The 19,570-nt window shown below is 40.0% G+C and overlaps 1 protein-coding gene across 1 annotated transcript; it reads left to right on the top strand.

Annotated features, from left to right (window-relative positions):
* Positions 1-7,775: 7,775 nt before the first annotated feature.
* alpk2 (alpha-kinase 2) lies at positions 7,776-17,636 on the top strand. The gene is made up of 10 exons (XM_034224096.1): positions 7,776-8,804; positions 10,138-11,599; positions 11,677-11,824; positions 14,298-14,425; positions 14,519-14,563; positions 14,657-14,955; positions 15,431-15,519; positions 15,629-15,846; positions 16,264-16,312; positions 16,400-17,636. The coding sequence occupies exons 1-10, from the start codon at positions 7,776-7,778 to the stop codon at positions 16,605-16,607; spliced, it is 3,675 nt and encodes a 1,224-aa protein (XP_034079987.1). The 3' UTR covers positions 16,608-17,636.
* The last annotated feature ends 1,934 nt before the right edge of the window (positions 17,637-19,570 follow it).

Below are 19,570 nucleotides of genomic sequence, written 5' to 3'. Positions count from 1 at the left end.
TTATGAGTTCTGGAAAAGCATGCTTCAGCTGACTCTCTCACGCTCCCAAACAAACAAAACGTAGTCGTGACGCACACTTCTTACATGTGCAGCACTATTGCCCACCTGGTCCTGTCCCAATGAGTTTAGGGAAGGAGGGTAGATGCTAGGGCGAGGCAGACTGTGCAACAACATGGTGTAAAAATATATCTTGCTTTGGTAAGACGACACTTCTGTTACCATGACTACAAGAGGCCATTCCAAAGCCCCACAACAACATGCTCAAGGTGGTGTATCGTGTCTGAGACGGTTTCAAAATTGTAACAATACTGTTTTGGAGAAATAAAGTAAGCTTATGCTTAAAGAAATACTGAGCATGGCTGTTATTATTGTTGCGCTCATATACATTCTTTATTTTCCGTAATGACATGTTTTTAAAGATTTACACTGTTGACCCCCTCGCCACAGAATACAGAAAGTTCAATTGTGTTTTTCAATAAATCTCTTTATTTATCACTTTTTGCCTAACTTTTAATATGCCATCTTAACCAATAAAGTGTTTGCATAGACCCCAAATCTATTTCTTCTGAGAAGCAACACACACACACACACACACACACACACACACACACACACACACACACACACACACACACACACACACACACACACACACACACACTAAATGCTACATTTTAGTGCTTCTTAGTGACTAAATTGAAATCATGTCTAGTCGGTTTATGTGACACAATATCAGTAAAGCTTAATTTCAATGCTTTTTCACATGAATCTACTTTTATTTGTTCCTGAAAACCTACAAAGTTACTACATTACAATTAATCTTGAAATACAGAAGGATCAACTCAAAATTGTTAAGCAAAAAATGTTGAAGTGTACACAGCATGCACCAATAGTCCAATAATATTCTCTATTGCTTATTAAATGCTATCACCACAAGAACCACAGGTGGTCATTTCAAGTGTAATTTTCTGTTAATTAAGCATCGAAAGTGGACCAGAGAAAAGTGTAATGGTCCTGCAGGAACATTATAGGAACTAATAAAAAATAATGTCCAAACAAAAGAAGTTAGAGATATGCAAGGTGTAAAGTCAAAGACAGTAGGAGCTCTGTGGCAGGAATAATGCACCGACAGTTGTGAGAGCTGGATAATAACAGCATGAGATGAAATTACTTGAAGTGAGATCATGTTATGAATATGTCTTCAGAAAATTACTCACAATTAAATGAAACAGACTCTCCAAAAAGTAAATGTTCCAAGTTGTATGCAAATGTAGGCAATAATTATGCCACATGTCCAAGTGTAACCAAGCTCTTGAACAGCCTGCTACTTTTTCAAAGTGCGTTCAATATACAGCTGCAGTAAAGCAGTTGGTGGTCATTGAGCTATTATTCCCCACAAATGTATAAAAAATATAAAAGCTTACTCAAAACGTATCAACTAAAGTGTGATCAACCCACAGAGTTTAGTCAATGGATTTAACTTTTGTTACATTAAAGGAATGCTCCACTCATTAGATAATTAATCAAAACTTCAGTATTTAGTGAAACATTATGTTTAAACCATACCCTGAAGAAATCAGCGATATTCCCCGGTAAATAATGATTTTATAGCTCTTTTTTATCAAAACCTGTATATTCCGTCAGGCCGCTGCCATTTTGCCCATTTTCAGTAGTCACGTGATGGTCGTGACGTCATCCATGCGTTCACTTTGTAAACACACGAAAACATGGCGAAGTTTTGAGCAATATGAAGAGATTGGAAGGGGGAATTCAGCCATACAGGTTCGAGCCTACTTAGTACTACTTAGTAGATACAATGATTTTGATTCTCCTGTTCTGGCTGCCTTACACTGGCTCCCTATAGAACACAGGATAGAATTTAAAATTCTTCTTCTCGCCTACAAAGCCCTTAATGGGCAGGCGCCATCTTACCTTAAAGAACTCATTATACCCTACTGTCCTACTAGGGCATTGCGTTCCAAGAATGCAGGGTTGTTGGTTGTTCCTAGAGTCTCTAAAAGTACAATGGGAGCCAGAGCCTTTTCTTATCAAGCTCCACATTTGTGGAATCAGCTTCCAGTTTGTGTTCGGGGCGGCAGACACCCTATCCGTTTTTAAGAGTGCGCTTAAGACCTTCCTTTTTGATAAAGCTTATAGTTAGGGCTGATTAGATTCAGCCCCTAGTTTTGCTGATATAGGCTTAGTTTGTCGGGGGACATCTTACTTCTTCCTTCTCTCTGTCTATACCTGTGTACTCTCATGTTCCGATTAACCCAGCTTCCCCAAATGTCTTTCTTTTTGGTGTCTGTATACGCCGGGATCCGGAGTCATGGATGATCCTGCGCTCCTCTGTCCTGGATCTTGAGTCGTGGCTGTGGTCCTGGATCATAGGTCCTGGATGGATATCCTCGTGGATTAATCTTCCTATTATACACACATGCATTTCCAAACATTTGGACTACCTATGTTGCAAATGTATTATCTTTTCAATTTACACACGGCATCTATTGCACGTCTGTCCGTCCTGGGAGAGGGATCCCTCCTCTGTTGCTCTCCCTGAGGTTTCTCCCATTTTTCCCTTTAAACTGTGGGTTTTCTTCGGAAGTTTTTCCTTGTACGATGTGAGGGTCTAAGGACAGAGGGTGTCGTATTGTCATACTGATATTTTGTACAAACTGTAAAGTCCACTGAGACAAATGTAACATTTGTGATATTGGGCTATATAAATAAACATTGATTGATTGATTGATTGATTGATTACTAGATATGTATGCATGTAGTACCACCCTTGCTAGCGATTCCCTCTCTAGTTTAGCATACTCAGCCTCGTTGTCCCTGGCCCTAGAACCACGATTTTATGGGGCCGGAAAAACTGGGGGAAAATACCCACTAGCCGGTACTACGCTATATGGAAAGGCCACCAAAAACTGGCCTGGCCTGGACGATAAAGGACGTTTAAACGGGGCCGCCCGCTGCAATGGAAATGCGCTATAACATACCTTATTCTTACTCCGAGCACTACTTCTGGTCCTCCGTCGCTTCACACTTGCAGAGGGCGATTTCTCAACTGGCCGAACTGGTGTCCTGGTCGGTGATGACACCAGAAAGACCGATGGTACTGCATCTCCATTAAGTAATGGTTGTTCAATAAATCCCATGTTATGTTTTATCATACTCTCAGAGTAGTCGTCCGGAAACTTGAAATGTTCGCTGCATACATGCGTCTGTGGATCTTTCGGTTCGGGCCGGCCACATTTCGCTAGACACTGCCTCCGAACGTACTTCCTACGCTTACCTTTTGGCAACAGATGGAACCGAGCATTCCGTGGATTGTTCCCATCAGAATTGTGGCAATGTTTCGCGATACAATGAGCGAGGCATATTTGAAGAGAGTAACTACAGTAAATAACATGAACATCAACGTGTCCTCGAAACCAAACGCATGGTTTACGTCACGTGCGGTAAAATGGCGCCGCCCACAGTGTTGATGTTATTTCGGTAATTAATCAGTTTAAAATCACTGATAATGTCATCGGATTAAAAAATTTTTAAAAAGACTGGCAGAGACTGGTCTGTTGTATCGGATGATAATTATTTAAAAATGAGTGTCATGAGCATACCATAGCCTACTGGACTGTTTTTTGACAACTAACATGTTAGCTAGCTAGCTTCTGTAACCACCAACAGCTAGCCTGGTTCTGTCCAAAGGTAAGAAAACAAACAATAAAAGCTACATTCTATCATATAAAGATGATAAATTAGACAATTGTTTTTAGACTATTACAGTCCTAATACATGTTGGCAGATTTCCTTCTCTCGTTTCGAGCCAGCTGTTTCCAGGCTATATGCTAAGCTAAGCTAACCATCTTTTTTATCTAGATTTCTGATTAGCTTAAAGACATGACAGCTTGGCAATTAACAGAGCACTAGTTTCATTTAATTCAATACAGACAAAAGATAATCATTATTATTTTCCAGCTAAATGAGAATCAGGGGACCATTCAATTTATTGCACACTGAGCTGCCATCTTTATCATCAGGGATTAGCTTGTGTTCATTGTGTTGTTTGTTTATTTTTTCATCTTCTTTGCTTCTTTTCACCCGTTGAATGTAATTTGATAAGAGTCTGCTAAATGTTTCCCTCACAAAATCTAATGTAGCCTATAAGGTAACGTCAGCAAAATAAGTTGAATTACTTAGATTTTGAAAAATTCTGCATATCTAATACAAACTGCCTTGTGTTTAAATGGATTATCAACAGTTTGTCTTTATTTGATTGTTTTTTTTTCTATATGTTAAGTTGATAAGGACAGACGGGAATGAATAAGCATTCCATTTTTGTTTTCCCTCTTGCATATGAGATATCTTATTATGCCTGACGTTTCATCAAAACATTACTCCAATGTGCTTGCCTAAAGTTCCTCATGATTTCTCTCTCTGGCAAGAGCCAAAAACTTCCCTTAGTTACATTTCTTTAATGACCACAAGTCAACATCTTTATCTGTAAAGACGGCCAACACTGAAACACACTGCAAAAATAGATATTGAGTTTTAAATGTTCAAGATCGGCACATGTCCGCAATATCAGGTATCTAACTTTGTACTTGCGGGGGACAACATTTAAAAATAGACTCACACCCCGAGACTACCGGCTCAAGCCTGGACTCATACTGAAGTCCTGCAACACACGTCTGAATCCTCAACCGCACGGCTATTACAAGGGTACGTACTACACGCATGGCTGAAAAAGCCCTTCACAGGCTGTCAACTGTTCCAATACCTCAAGTAATATTTATATGTTTCATCATGTGTGAGTCAGCTGTTATGTAACTTGTTAGACATGTGTTTGTGGTCTTCCTTTGGGAATGGTAAATGTTGTCAATTCCACTGCGTTGTCTGACTGCTGACAGGTTGACACACTCGGCTTGGCTGCATTATAAACATATCATACAATTTGTGAAGCATCAGATTTGAATCCCTAAAATGATTAAAAATTAAAATTACTCAACAATATTTGTTTGTTTTTCTGTTTATTTGTAGCCCTCGGTGTTGAGAATGTCTTGAATTATGAGGCCTCTCGTTTTCTGATTTCTAAAACCGCGTTTCTTATTTACTCGAGCTCTAGTCTTTCAATCAAGTTGTTCACATACAGAGCTTTTAAAGAAGCAGTGGTCTCTTGGGGCGTGTTGTGTGCTTGAGGACGGATCTATTTTGGCACAGAGAGCCAAGTTGACATCGAATTACAAGTTCTTGCTCTCAGTCACCCAGGCGCTGACAGCTTTATTGTTTTTTGATGTTGTTATAGATCAAGTCCTATCTAGTGCATTAATCAACCAAGCCAACAACAATTATTTCTGATTCATATAACACCTTTCAAGTGCCTCTGAGAGTATGATACCACTTAGAGAATTGGGACATTAGTATGCACACGATAATGAAAAAGGTAAATATGGAATCAGTGTATGGCATATCACACAGATTGGCTTCATTTAAGGAAAACAATCCATAACATTATTATTAAGACATGTTTTAATGCATTTTGCATCTTGGGCATTGTGTGAAATGTGTTTACAGATTATCCAAGGTGTTTGTCAAGTCAGGATCAGTATTCCTTGGTAAACACTTCAGACCTGCTCTAGGTGTCCTTCACTGCAGCAGGAATGTGACGAATGCAGGTCATGGGTGAATATGTGCTGGTATTTTTCCAGTGTCGTTTGTCATCGGTTCCCCTCCTGCAAACTTGTATATCAGGGTGCATGTTTTGAAGCCTCCCCCTTCAACACTTCACATCAGGCTTGTGCACGTATATTAGGTTGGGCAATGTGAATCTAATATGGGTGCCCTTTAGACACAGATGTGCTTTTACAGTCACATTAAGTCTCTAAATATTGCAGATGTAATGAAACCCAGCTGAAATATTAAGAATCAACCCCAGTGTTACTCATCAGTTCCATGTCATTTTGGTTACCTATATTTTTAGATTTACTTGAAAACTGCTTAACAATAAACTTCTTCAAATGCGTTTTAAGACATTTTAAAGTTAGGAGTATAATGCAAAATGTGTGCATCAATGTAGTTGTTTAGTAAATACTTAAATCAGAAGAACCTGACATGTTTTACTACCTCTTAGTTGTGTAAGACAATAATGAATGTAGTCTGGGTCTGGTAACAGCACAACAACACACACTGGACATCTTTATCAGCTACAGGGTAACAACAAGGAAGGTTTCCTGTTGATAAGGTATGTCAAGGGCCCTTTAAAAGCCTCCAAAATAGATGCAACATGCCATTTAAAAAAAAGACATAAATAGATAGAGGTAGATAGTGGACCTTACTTCCAATAACTCTATATAACAAATCACCTCTGGCTGGAAGGGAACTCTCTGCTCCAGCTTCTCTTTGGATAACTGGACACACTGTACATTTTATATTTAATTTAATATTCCATTCCCTACACTCTTAATGTAAATAATAGCCTGCTTTGTATTGTATCTAAAGCCCTTCAAAAGTGTTTTATTGTGAGAGTTTATAGATTTGTTATCTTCACTCTCTACTGTATATTGTCTACTTTTTAATGCTGTTTTAATTCGATTTTGAGATGTTTAAATCCTAGTATTGTTTATATTCCTTGTTTTGCTTTGTTGTTTTTTTATGCTGCTGCAATGCAAACATTTCCCGATTTGGGATCAATAAAGTACCTCTTATCTTATCTTATGCTTCATATCAAGGAGGTAACTATACTCAAGTGCCTCAGATAAGAGATTATTTGACTGTCTGATTTCACTTTGCAGGTACTAAATAAATACAGTTGGACCCAGGGGAGAAAATGTCTCAAGAAACGCCAAGCAGAAACACGCTTCCTGCTATTTGTCCCACGGCTTAGCCTGAAGTTGGAAGCTGGAATCTAGCAGCACAAGATGGACCTGTCACTCCATTGCACAGATGAGAAAACATGTTCCCTTCCAGCTCTTACAGACTGTCTAACTGAGAATTGAGTTGCTCCTTCTCTTATGCACAGTCTTATCGAAAACATGCTGTCCGCAGAAAAAGCAGGGGCAGAGGTCGAGTTAGATATCTCAGACCCTAAAGTCAAATCAACTGAGCCTTTATTAAACACTGCCAACTGTCTCAATCAGGAGAAAACCCCCAACTCAGACTGCTTGAAGCCCCCATCATCCAGCTTTGATATGTCCGAGTGTTTACCATTTTGCTCTGATTCTTCACCAAAGGATGATGATTTCAGAGTGTGTAGCTATTTGGGTTCATCAGAACCTGTATTACCAATATTACCTCACTTCTCTCATGATTTGATTTCCCCCCTCTCTGAATCTTTTTCAGAGTTTCACTTTTCAAAAGAACCAACCCTGTCCTTTTCATTAATACAAGACAATGGTACACCTCAGCTTTTTGGGGCCATATCTTCTACTTCTGAAAGTTCGACGGAGACATCTGACACTGAGCCTCTTTCAAGCTCTGAACACTGTCGAGCCACTTTTCTATTAAAGTCGTTATCACATGAGTCAGATCGTTTAAAGAGTGATACAGCTATACCACCTGTGTCAGACCTTTATATCTTTGAAAGTGACACACAAGAGTTCCTCCTGACCCCTGATGTAGATCCGCAGGAGATTAAAAGTCCTGAAGACAAAGGACAAAGGACATTTTCAGACACAGAGGGAGGAAAGGCAGAACCTGACTGCGGTACATGTGACCTTGTGTGTGATTCAGAAAACGTGGTGACACAATGTCATAGCGGCTCGAGTGAGGAACGAGCTATGGTGGGTTATGAGTCAGACGTAAGCCAACATTCAAAGTCAAGACCACCTGCTGTGGATGCCTGTGAGGCAGGCTTGATGTCGGTAAATGATGGGAGGCGAGGAAAAGCAGAGGTCTCTGATTCGACCCACCAAACAAGGCGAAGCGACAGCCCTATCGAGCTGTGGCTGGACGCATGCCAGTATCTGACAGGTGAGGATACACAAGATAAGGATGTTTGGGACCAGACGGGACTTTATATGATTCAAGGAGAGCTCACCAGTGACGTTTCCTTTCCCCCAGGAGAGACAAAAGTGTCAGGTTACAACCCTGATGGGAGCGAGGGGATTGGCTGGTCCAGCGATGACACCAGGGGTTGGGGGCCACCAGTTGAGCGGTGGTCATCCATAGACAGCTGGGCCAGTGCACTCTCAGACTGGAGTGGGATCATCACAGCTCCACCAGAGGACTTTACAGCCGCTTTTACAGAAATAGGGGCCGGGATTGATGCTCTAACACAGGCACTAGCAGAGGTGAATACTCATATTAGGACAGAGACGTTTAAAGAAGGAAAGGGTCTAGAGCCAGGAGTACAGGCAACCATGGGCATCCAGGATCAGCCCCTAGAGGGGCAAAACATCCCAGAGAGCTCCTTCCTCTCTGGGCAGAGCTTACTCTCTTTGTGCGAAGCTGCACGACCTGAGCTCAGAGACAGAGAGGACTCCCAGAGCGTTGAATCCTTGTGTGATTCAACAGCGAACTCACAAGATGAAAAGGAGCCGGAGGAGATCCAGAGCTGCCAGGCTGAGCTCTCTGCATGCCCCACAAACCAGCACTCATCCATGGGATCATCCAGTGCTACCATGGCCTTTCCTAGAGGGTACAGTTCAGATGTGATCGTTGGCTCCAATTCTGCTTATCTGGACCTTTCTCACTTTGGATTTGAGGACACTTTTATCAGTAGTGAAGAAGATCCGGTCGTACTGAATATAACAGAGGATACAGATTTGGCGGGACAAAATAAACCTGGAGAGCTGATGATTGAAGAGGTAAGATAGATAGATTTATGCTTGTATTGTCCCATACACTTCCATAAAGTATTTAACAAACACACGCGCCTGTCCACATCACTTTTTTTGTAATATATGGCAGACAGTGAGAGAGCAGTGGAAAGAGTTACCCCTCTCGATTGAGAGAACAATCAGTCGTGCTTGGCGCCAGATAAATCAATAATGGGCTTTGTTAACACGTCCACAACGTTAAAAGGCATTCCCACCTTTGTCCTTGTCAGTCTTTTCATTCCTAGAGTATTGATAGCCAGTCAGGAGTTGTACAGTTCTGAAAAGTGATATCGATGCATGACACTCACAAGTATTGTCACCCTGCTTTGGATGGGAGCCACCTATTTTACACCCGTGACGCCTTGCATGTCTCGGCTTAATTCTGTGTGATTGGATAAGTCCTTTGGCTCCCGTCTCAAAGACTGACAGCTGTGTGTGCTGAAGGAAACTGGGAGTGCATGTGAGGAAAACTTCAGATGGACTGAAATGGCATCTAATAATAGTTTGGATTTCAATGATAATAGCATGCATCCGTGGCATGTCAGGGTGGAGGGGTGTGAGGAAGGCACAGCTGAGGACTGAAACATGACCCTCCCTTGCTCTCTCTCTCTCTCTTTATGTGTGCACCCTTTAACACACCCATTCCCACCGCATCTCCTTTAGAAACCAAGGATCAGGACACCAAGAGGTCCGTGGGCATAGGAGACTGCTTTTGATTGGCTTATGTGTGCAGGGCATAGTCGGAGCTCCTGTCTATAACAGCGACAGTCTAGGTTGGCATACAGGACATATGGACAGTGGGATTGGATATAAAAGCATGGTGTTTCATAAACGTCTGCTTTGTGGCTCCATAGAAAGGTATGTGTTAAAAAGGATCTGAATGCTCTGGCATGTTTTTGTAACCTACTATCTATAGAATCTGCCTTTGAATAATAACCTGCCAACACTTTGGTGTTATTGTAAGGTCTAGTCGATCATTTAACATCCTCAGTGTAACCGACTTTTACTGAAGAATATGATAATTTTATAAATATAAGTGTACAATTTCCTAAAATTGCCTTACATTTTCTTCAATAATTGTTGTTTTTTCATTACCAGCCCTTTAGAGATTAAGTAACCTACTATCTATAGAATCTGCCTTGATATAATAACATGCCAACACTTGAGTGTTATTGAAAGGTCTATACAATCATTTACCATTATCAGTTCAGTATGACAGTTTTTGACTCAAGCATGTGATAATTGAATACATATTAGTGTCTACAATGTACTATTTCTTGACATTTCTTGAATTAATAGTTGTTGTTTTTTTCATTACCAGTCCTTTAGAGATGAAGTGTGTGAAGTGACATACGAACACATCGTCTCCCAGCCGGGCTCTGTGGTCGAGCAGGAAGTCAACAGAAGCTGTGCGGAGGTCTTTCGAGAAGATACAGAACCTTCATCAGATCTTCGTTTTTCCCCTAAAAACACTCTGACAAACTCACGTGTGCCAAATGTGCACAAACGACCTGACACTCTACCAGACCTTAACGGGCCATGTCAGGTGGAGCAAGAGAGGGGAAGTCCCAAGTTTATTATGCCCTTAGCCCTTCTTGATATCTGCTCCTCCCTCGTCTGTCGGACAAACTGCACTTTGGAAGGAGATCAAGCTTCTCTCAATGACAACACAGACCTCGGTTGTGGTCACGTACAACCCTGCATTCTCTGGCCAACCTTGGATGGGATTACTGACAAAACTTCTTTGGATGGTGACGAGTTGATTCATAGAAAGGAAAATACAACAAAGTCTGCAGAGAAATCTTCAACAAAGAAACAACCGGACTTTGTCACTGCGAGAAAAACAATACTTGAGGAGATTAATGACCTCAGTAACGAACTTTGTCACTTGGCTGATGTCCCTGCAGATCATTTCATCGTGTCACAGAGGAACCGCATTGCATTCATCACTTTAGATTTAAATGACCCATTTGTTCCCAGGGCTGTAAAACCCATCGCCAAAGCCATACAGTCTGAGTTAAGTCAGAAAACAGCTGAAACTATGCCGCATAAAACCCACAAGTGGACCTCAGAGAGCAGAGCCCGCTCCAAGAAGGACAAAACAGCTGGCCATCATCATGGTGTACAAGCTACAAAGCAACAGGATCATTTATCTCATCACGTTTCCCCCCAGCAGGAAACTCATCCTCTTTCTGAGGAAAATCACATTTGTGAGAACATTCAAGTCGGGCCTGAGGAAAAGGAGGATAAACTGGTGATTGAAGCTGTTGTAGAAGCTGAGAAGGCTCCAAACAAACCACATGGCAAGAAGAAAAAGAAACACGCTCTGAATGCAACGGGAGTGAAAAGTGTAGCGGAGCCTCTGGTTGAGGTGGACAATGGCGCAAAACCAAAGACTGCAAAAGGAAGGATTGATATGTTTGAGGCCAAGCTGGGTGGTAAAACTTGGAAAACTGAAAATGACAGTGATCAGTCAGAGGCGAAAAAGTCCCAGAAACCAGAAGCTAAAGCTAAAGCTTCCTATGGAGATCCACTTCTGCATCGTGAAGATCATAAAGACCACAAGCCCAAGAACTTTACCAGTACTCTGAACGATGATATCATTAAAAAACGTCGGCTGTCAAAGAACAAATTTGAAAAGATCGTCAGTGGTTTGGAGTCTAAACTACCAAAGCCAGACATTTCTATTCTGGCAAAGGCAGAGGAAACCAAGGCAGATGCTGGAGCTACTCGCAAGAAGGCGTACAGTGAAGTGGTCAAACAGAAAATCCCAGCTAAAGAAGGTAAGGGATACACATCAAACTATGCATCTCACATTAGTAAAAAAAACCTATTACTAATTATTTGTCTACATATGCAGACATTAAAGTGGTACAGCCCATCCAGGCAGTGTCGGTGAGCGGAGACCCCCAGACTCTGTGCCTGTGGTGTCAGTTTGCGGCGGTTTTCTCCAACCACACTGTCACCTGGAGCAGAGGCGACACTGTCCTGTCTGAGAGCAAGAGAAGGTATTTACAGAGGTTTAAGATAAAATAGGTTCATTTGTACACATATCTCAACTTTTAAACACTCGAGATAACTATAATCCCCTACAAGTACCACATACTTAATAATTAAAGTATATTTTGCAACTAGCAATACTATGTTTTCTTTCATTTAAATGATGCCACACCCATAGCCTATTAGAAATGTATTCCAGTCCTTCATTGACACTAGCCATATACTAAATGTTTTAATTTCTTGAACTTTATTGGTACTCTTATTATTTCCAATAATTAAACTGTTCATTTTAAGCATCAGGTTTGCCTTTGTGCTTCTTCCACAAAACTAAATATTCATTACTCTGAGCAAAATCACTTAAAAGAGATATTTGCATATGGAAGCAGGATCTAGGCAAGAGGGTAACATTTTCTATCAGAACGCTAAAAGGGAAAAGCAATATTGCAATACTTTTCCTGCAATTATAAAGTAAGGTTTTACATTTTGCTTTCTCTAAATCTTTGCAAAGCAGTCAGTAGCCAACTTGGGTTGGGAGGGTTACTTTAAAATTGATGCTGTTACATCTAATAGTTACTTTAAAAGTCCCCCAATATACTATCTTTCATCAATATATTATAGGTCTCAGATATATACAATACATGTCTCTGAAGTATAGCTCGAAATACCAAACAGATCATGCATTGTAGCATCCCATAATCCTCTGTTTCAGCCCTGTTTCAAAAGTGCTGATTCTCTGTCAGTTACTTTAGATGAAAATAAGGAGCCCCTCCCCACGCCCCTCTGAGAGATATTTGGTTAAAAAGAACACCATGGTGCTCTAGGAGGAGATTCAGGTGATAAGGTGGGGGGGGTTTACCTTGGTTGATGATTGGCTAATGGTTACACAAGCCAATAAATCGTTATGACATCACAAAGTGGCCAAAATCTGATCAGCTCATTTTCAGACAGGTTTTTATAGAAATGGATCAAAAAGAGAGAGAATCTTTGTTCCTGAAACTTTCAGAATCTCTTTACACAGAGGGGACACATGTTTATGTAGAAGAGACATGAACAAGTGGATTTTGCATAATAGGTGACCTTTAAGTTACTTTTGGCTTGTCTCAATATCAAATGCAATGCCAACGAAACAAGACAAGAGAAATATCAATAATATGTTTTGGTACCACTTTACAATAAGACTACCCTTATAAAGGATTCATAAAGGGTTTATAATTAGGTTATGAATTAGGTTGTAAACACTTCATTAATCATTAAGAACCATTTATAAACCAGTTCTAACATAGATCATACATCAACACAGGCTCACTATTTGGCAAGATGACTAAGCCTTATATTGGCTACTTAGCGAGAATCAACTCTGTGAACAACAGATACCAAGGATGCTGGCTGATGAAGAAGACGAAGTAAGCTAAGTAGCCAATAGACTTAGCAGTACAGATAAATGTGGGCTCACTATTTGGCAAGCAACTGGTCACAGTCGCCCTGTTTATCTCATGTCTTATAAAAGCTTATTAATGATTTATAAAGTGTTTACAACCTAATTAATAAATTAATTACAAACTATTCGTAACCCTTTATAAGGGTAGTCTTATTGTAAAGTGGTACCGATGTTTTTTACTTAAGTGTATTATTACAGAAAACAGAACAATATCATTTTAGAAAAGAATACATCTAGATATTTAATATAAAAAATGTGAGGATTGATTTATAGGAAAACCTGCCTTTCACTAATCATATTAAGACAGTAGCCTACACCAACAATGAAACACATGAGCACACACTACAGTTTAAAAAAGCAATATACAATACATTTCCTGCAATTCTAAAGTAATGTTTTACATGTTGCTCTCTCTTAATCCTTGCAAAGCAGTCAGTAGCAACTATTGTGTAATCCATACCTTCAAAATAGGTATACATTTATCTATACGTCACAGAGGAGAAGGGAGAAGAAGAGCGGGGGGAGTTTAAATGATTTGATAACGAAAAAAGACTTACAGTCTGAAGTTCAGAAAACTGTCAGAGTACAGCAGTAAAACCAACATAAGGAATGCTAAACACTGGGATAACAAACCTACCAAACCTGAAGTAACTGATTGAAGGAACAAACAGAAGGCCTCATCAACCGATGAAATGCAGGTGTGGGGGGAAACAGGCGGGAAAAAGACAAAGGCAGGAAGTAAAACTAAACATGCCACGTAATAAAACAGGTAACAGATTACAACCTAATCCCAGGGCAACGACAGCTACCTTCACTCGCATCATACTCTAGCAATCAAGAATAGGAGCAACCAAAGCAGCTATGATCAGCTGACACTATTCTAATGTGTTGCCATATAGATCCTGGATTGCCATAATGTATATAATTCATGTAAATGCCACAGTGAACCCACATTTGATATTAGGTTTTTTTTGCAATTCCACAGGGTCAGAAATCAGTGGTTTTGTGTGGGGCATTTTGTAACACTGTACCTTTTTTTGAAGTGCAGGGGACGAGAGCAGAGTGTCTGTGAACATCTGCAACGCTTCTCAGAAAGACCTGGGCAAGTACCAGTGTCAGATCACCAGTTTACATGGATCGGCCTCCCTGGACTACGTGCTCACATATGAAGGTATACATATTGATTTAACCTCATCAACAATTTAGAAAATCATTGTGTATCCACCCCCATTTACAAAAGTTGTATTTTCTTTTATATTTGTAGTGCTCAGTGAGATTGTCATCCCTCCATCTCCAAAGACCATCTTATGTGAGTTTTGGAAAAAGGTTTCTTTCTTTACACATTTGGTTATTTTTGTGGACTTTGATGGACAACCGCTGACATGTTTGTATTTTGTATTAGCTGCCCCTGTGGAGGTTGGGAGTGAAGAGGAGGATATCCAGTGCTCCAGGCTGATTTTCAAAGAGGATTTCCTGTCTGACCAGTGTTTTGGAGAGAACCAGCCTGCCAGCATCATCACTGAAAAGGTTCACTTTGGGGAGGGGATGCACCGCCGGGCTTTCCGGACCAAGATGCAGGCGGGTCAGATACCCCTCTTACTACCAGGACACTGCTGTGTGCTCAAAGTACACAACTCCATCAGCTACGGGACCAAGAACAACGACGAGCTCGTTCAGAAGAACTTCACCTTGGCTGTAGAGGTAGGGAATGAAATAAAGTGCATATACTGTAAAAATATATTTACATAAATACCTTAGAAATGCTTCTGAAAGAAAACACTTTATGAAAATGTTTTTAGGCTTGTTATTTTCAATTAATATCAAAACATTCTCATTAAGAAGTTGACATTTATATCACGTCGAATAACATTTATGACTCAAATGCATTCCTACTGTAACTTGAACATGCTTATAAGGTGCCACCTTTTTACATGAATTTTCAATGAAAATACAATAATTAGTGCCACCAAAATATACATAATGTGTATGTGAGGTACGTGGCTTTATATTGATATGTTTATTATCCAATTGTGTGTTAAAATACCTTTAAAATGTTGTATTTAATGTTGTATGTACGTGTATTTGATTACTAGTCTATTCAAAGTATTGCTTGCTGACATGTTTGCCCTATAATACAGAAAGATATTGTTCTGTAATTTGAGCGTTTGCCCTGTAGGAGTGCCATGTCCAGAACACAGCAAGAGAGTACATCAAGGAGTACACAACTGCAGCGGAGTCTGTGAAGGCCTTCGGAGCGATCCCAGAGTGAGTCACACAACAACGATCTGTAGAGTGAATGCAAAACACAGGTCTGAGCTTTAAGATAATGTAAAATACTCAGAGCTCAATGCATTTTGTTCTATGCTTCCACCAGGATTATTCCCATCTACCTGGTTCACCGCCCGTCCAACGACGTCCCGTACGCCACGCTGGAGCAGGAGCTGATTGGTGACTTTGTGAAGTATTCAGTGAAGGACGGGAAAGAGATCAACCTGAAGAGGCGCGACTCGGAGCCGGGACAGAAGTGTTGTGCTTTCCAGCACTGGGTCTACCACAAGACTGACGGCAACCTGCTGGTCACTGACATGCAAGGTATGGGTTGAAATGTATACTAATACACAAGTTGTTTTTATCTGCAAATTATTCTGCTTTAACTTATAATGCATACAATATATAGGCTTTGAATTTAATTGTATTTATTCCTTATTTTACTCGTATTCTATTCTTATTTTATTTGTATTCTTATTTTATTCCTTTTTAATCTTATTTGTATTCTTTTTTTTTTTCTTATTCATTTTTCTTTATTCTTGTTACCCTTAATTTATTGTTTTATTCAGTCCTGTGATGGTACAGTATAACGTTCTATTTTGTAACACAAAGCTACAGTGTGTGTTGCTCTGGTTATTACCTGGGAAAGGGTAGTCAGTGTTTTGTGTATGAAAACTGCTTATAAATCAAGTTTGATTGGATTTGATTTGAACTAAAGATCATAATGTCTCTTGTTTTCAGGAGTAGGAATGAGGCTTACTGATGTGGGAATAGCCACCTGTAAGAAAGGGTGAGTATTTCTTTTGAGACCAATACTAAAGCATGTTTCCTGTTGCATGCAAACAGATATATTAATACATTATTATTTCTTTTTTAGATACAAGGGCTTCAAAGGAAACTGTGCCACTTCCTTCATTGACCAGTTCAAAGCTTTGCACCTGTGCAACATGTACTGTGAGCTGCTGGGCCTCAAATCCCTGCAGCCCAAACCCAGAAAGGCTCCATCCGCCCCCAAAGCCAGAGCCCCGCCCCCCGCTGCTCCCAAGAAGAAAACCTTTGGGCCGACAGTGAAGGGGAAGTCATAGTAGTGGGAGAACCTTGGACTATATTTCAGTATTCTATTGACTAGCTGAGGTTGTATGTGATTTGCTCCTCCAGTCATGCAGAGATTGGCCTGTAAAATATGTATAACAGAAAGGTCTCCGTCATTCTGAGCTGCGGACGACGGAGAAAACAGATGTTTTTCACTCGTTATACAACCGGCAGCTGTTGTTTCACAAGAGTTTTTATTTTCTTCATCTCGTGTTGAACATTTGAGAGATATATTTTATTTAAATGAGATGATTTCTGTTTCAGAGTGTATTTATAATCCATTGGAGGACACTTTATGTCATGGAAAACTGTGACAAAGGTAACAAACACTTGAAAACGATGCTAACGTTGAGTTTGTGTTGAAAACTGTGACGTCTTAGAGATTGCTTTATTTTTGAGGTGCAATGATTCTTCTTGTTTTTTCTACTTTGGCGATGTTTTCAAACTATTAGTTCATTAAATTAATGAACTTGTTAATTCATTGATAGAGAAAATGTATTTTAGGTAGGTTGTAAATACACACGGTGAAGGATATGTTTTTATGTTCAGTATGAGAGGCGAATTTGTGCGTTTGGTTTGCAAGGTATTGTATATTCAGTTTAATGTGACATTACTATGATGTCATAAAAGCAGGATATTCAGGATAATATCATATTTTATTCTGAAAACAACAGAAAATCCATTGTGTACACATTAACCTCACATAAAGTATGGTTGAGAGATTTATTTATATATCTTTGTATTGTCTGGTGCAGTTCTGACTGTTACTTTTATTTGTATGTCTGACATCCTTCAAGGATCTATAATCTATTTCAGATAAAGTGAACGGCTTCAAATTAATCCTAAACCTGACATCTAGAGCCACATTTCAACACCATAGCAGCTTTTTAATGATACCCCTCTCCGTCAAACCCTCACTGTTGTCTTTTATATTTCTGACCTAAGTTGCTGACATAGTTCTCAGGTTATTGTAAATATGTAAGCACACAATAGATCTGTTTTATTAAAGACATGTCACTGGTTGAAAATGCTTTCTAATTTTCTTCTTTAATGATCAAATCACATTTCAAGTTTTCAAAGATCAGGATTTTGACACTGTATGCAAATGCCTGCTTGTAATTGAACATTGAGCTGGGTTTGAAGGTATTTCTTTGTCTATCAATATATATTAACAGGCACTTTTATATAAGTACTTTATATCATAACAATTTTTCTTTTTTTAAGTTTGACACAACACAAGGAATGGCGGCAGCATGAAAACAAATGGCACGTCTATTTTTATTTATCCTCACAGGAGACGTCTCTAACAGCAAGTTAGCACCTCGAACACAAAGTAAGTGGGTCACACTCAGAGGCTCAACATCATGCACGCCGTATCAACACTGCATCACAGGCTGGTGTAGTGTGTCCCCTATGTGTTTCAGGCTGTACAGCAAGAACTCTTTAAAATAAAAGCACTTTAAAGAGTTAGCTTAGGCCTTGTACCCAATTCCCCAGCACTCACAAAGGTATGACTATGAATATATCTGCACTCTCCTTGTTGTTCGGAGCTGGAATCTCAATGGTTTTTGCATTCATTGTAAGTCACTTTGGATAACATCGTCAGCCAAATGTAATGAGGAAACTATAACAACTAATGCACGAGACACAAAACAAACAAAAAGGTGGACACCAGGAAACTGAGGACTATCATGAGGTCTGTTTCACACTGGAGCTATTTAGTGTGATAATGGCGTTTGATTCACAGGACACAAACACCATTGTCACACTCCACAGCTCTGGAGGAAAGCGTGTACTGAAGATACTGCACACGGAGGGGTTGTTAATACCAGCTGGTTGGCGGGTGATCTGGGGAAGGAAGAGGAAGAAAAAGTTATTTGTGGAATCAATAAGAGCAATGGAGAGAGTTAAAGTGAAAAAAACAAGGATTATGTCAAATGACACTTGGTTTTACACAAATCTACTATAATGTTGTACTCATTGATTAAGTAAATACACAAGGCTTATCCGAAATGTCCAAGGTCCATGTCTTTTTTTATACCGATTGTGGGGATGACTGCAGCTGTTTGCATTCAAAGTGTGTGAGAAAGACTAAAATACCACCTGTGCCATTTTCTTTCTACCTCAGAACCTTCAAACTGCACGTCACAATGGATTTAATACGTCTGTATCGTTTCTTCTTTTAACTATATAACATTTTGAGCTGAAAATGACACCATAGTTTCGTCTTAACTAATAAAACTGAGTTAAACCCATTAATAAAGGCTCCATATAGATTGTAGAACAACCAGAAATGATACATTTTATTGATAGAGGTTTTTTTTTTTTTTTTAAGTACTCAAAGACACTCTCACCTCAAGTTTCTAAAGTGGATCCTCTGTCCAGGATTCATCTGGTGACTCTCCTGCTCCTCATCCTCCAGCTCCTCTCCTCTCTGCTCCTTCCCCTCGCAGTAGAGATCTTTGTGTCTCTTCCAAACGGTTAAAAGTCCACTGGTGCGTCCGGAGCTGCAGGTTCATGATATGTGGTGCATTTTGGTTTGGTGCTGTCCCGTTCCAAGTCTTTATATAGACAGAGCAGGGTTTGGACAAACAGCCAGTTCCACATTAGTGATAAGCTACAGGGGAAGTATCGATCGACCCTGACCAGAGGTAGAGGGTGAGGGGTGGAGGAGGGGGAGACCAAAAAAAAGTGCCCCGGTGAGGCAACTGGGCCTGAACACCAAAGGTTTCTCTGAAAGTCACGAGCCGACGGTTCCTGACAGGAGAACGTGGAGGAGCTGAAAAGTCAGAGAGGTTCACAACCTGAGTCCAGAGTTTGGGCTACAATTAGCCCGTCTCAAAGTAAAAGCAAAAAGCAAAGCATCAAAGAGTCAAGTCAACCCACCTCCATTTATTTCATGTACATGCTAAAGAAAGGAAACACAGATTCTTTGTAGTTAATGGATGAAAAATAG

Source organism: Gymnodraco acuticeps, unplaced genomic scaffold (assembly GCF_902827175.1).
Source record: "Gymnodraco acuticeps unplaced genomic scaffold, fGymAcu1.1, whole genome shotgun sequence".
Taxonomy (NCBI): Eukaryota; Metazoa; Chordata; class Actinopteri; order Perciformes; family Bathydraconidae; genus Gymnodraco; species Gymnodraco acuticeps.
Note: the sequence above shows the minus strand (reverse complement) of the source record. Positions and strands in the feature narration are given on the sequence as shown.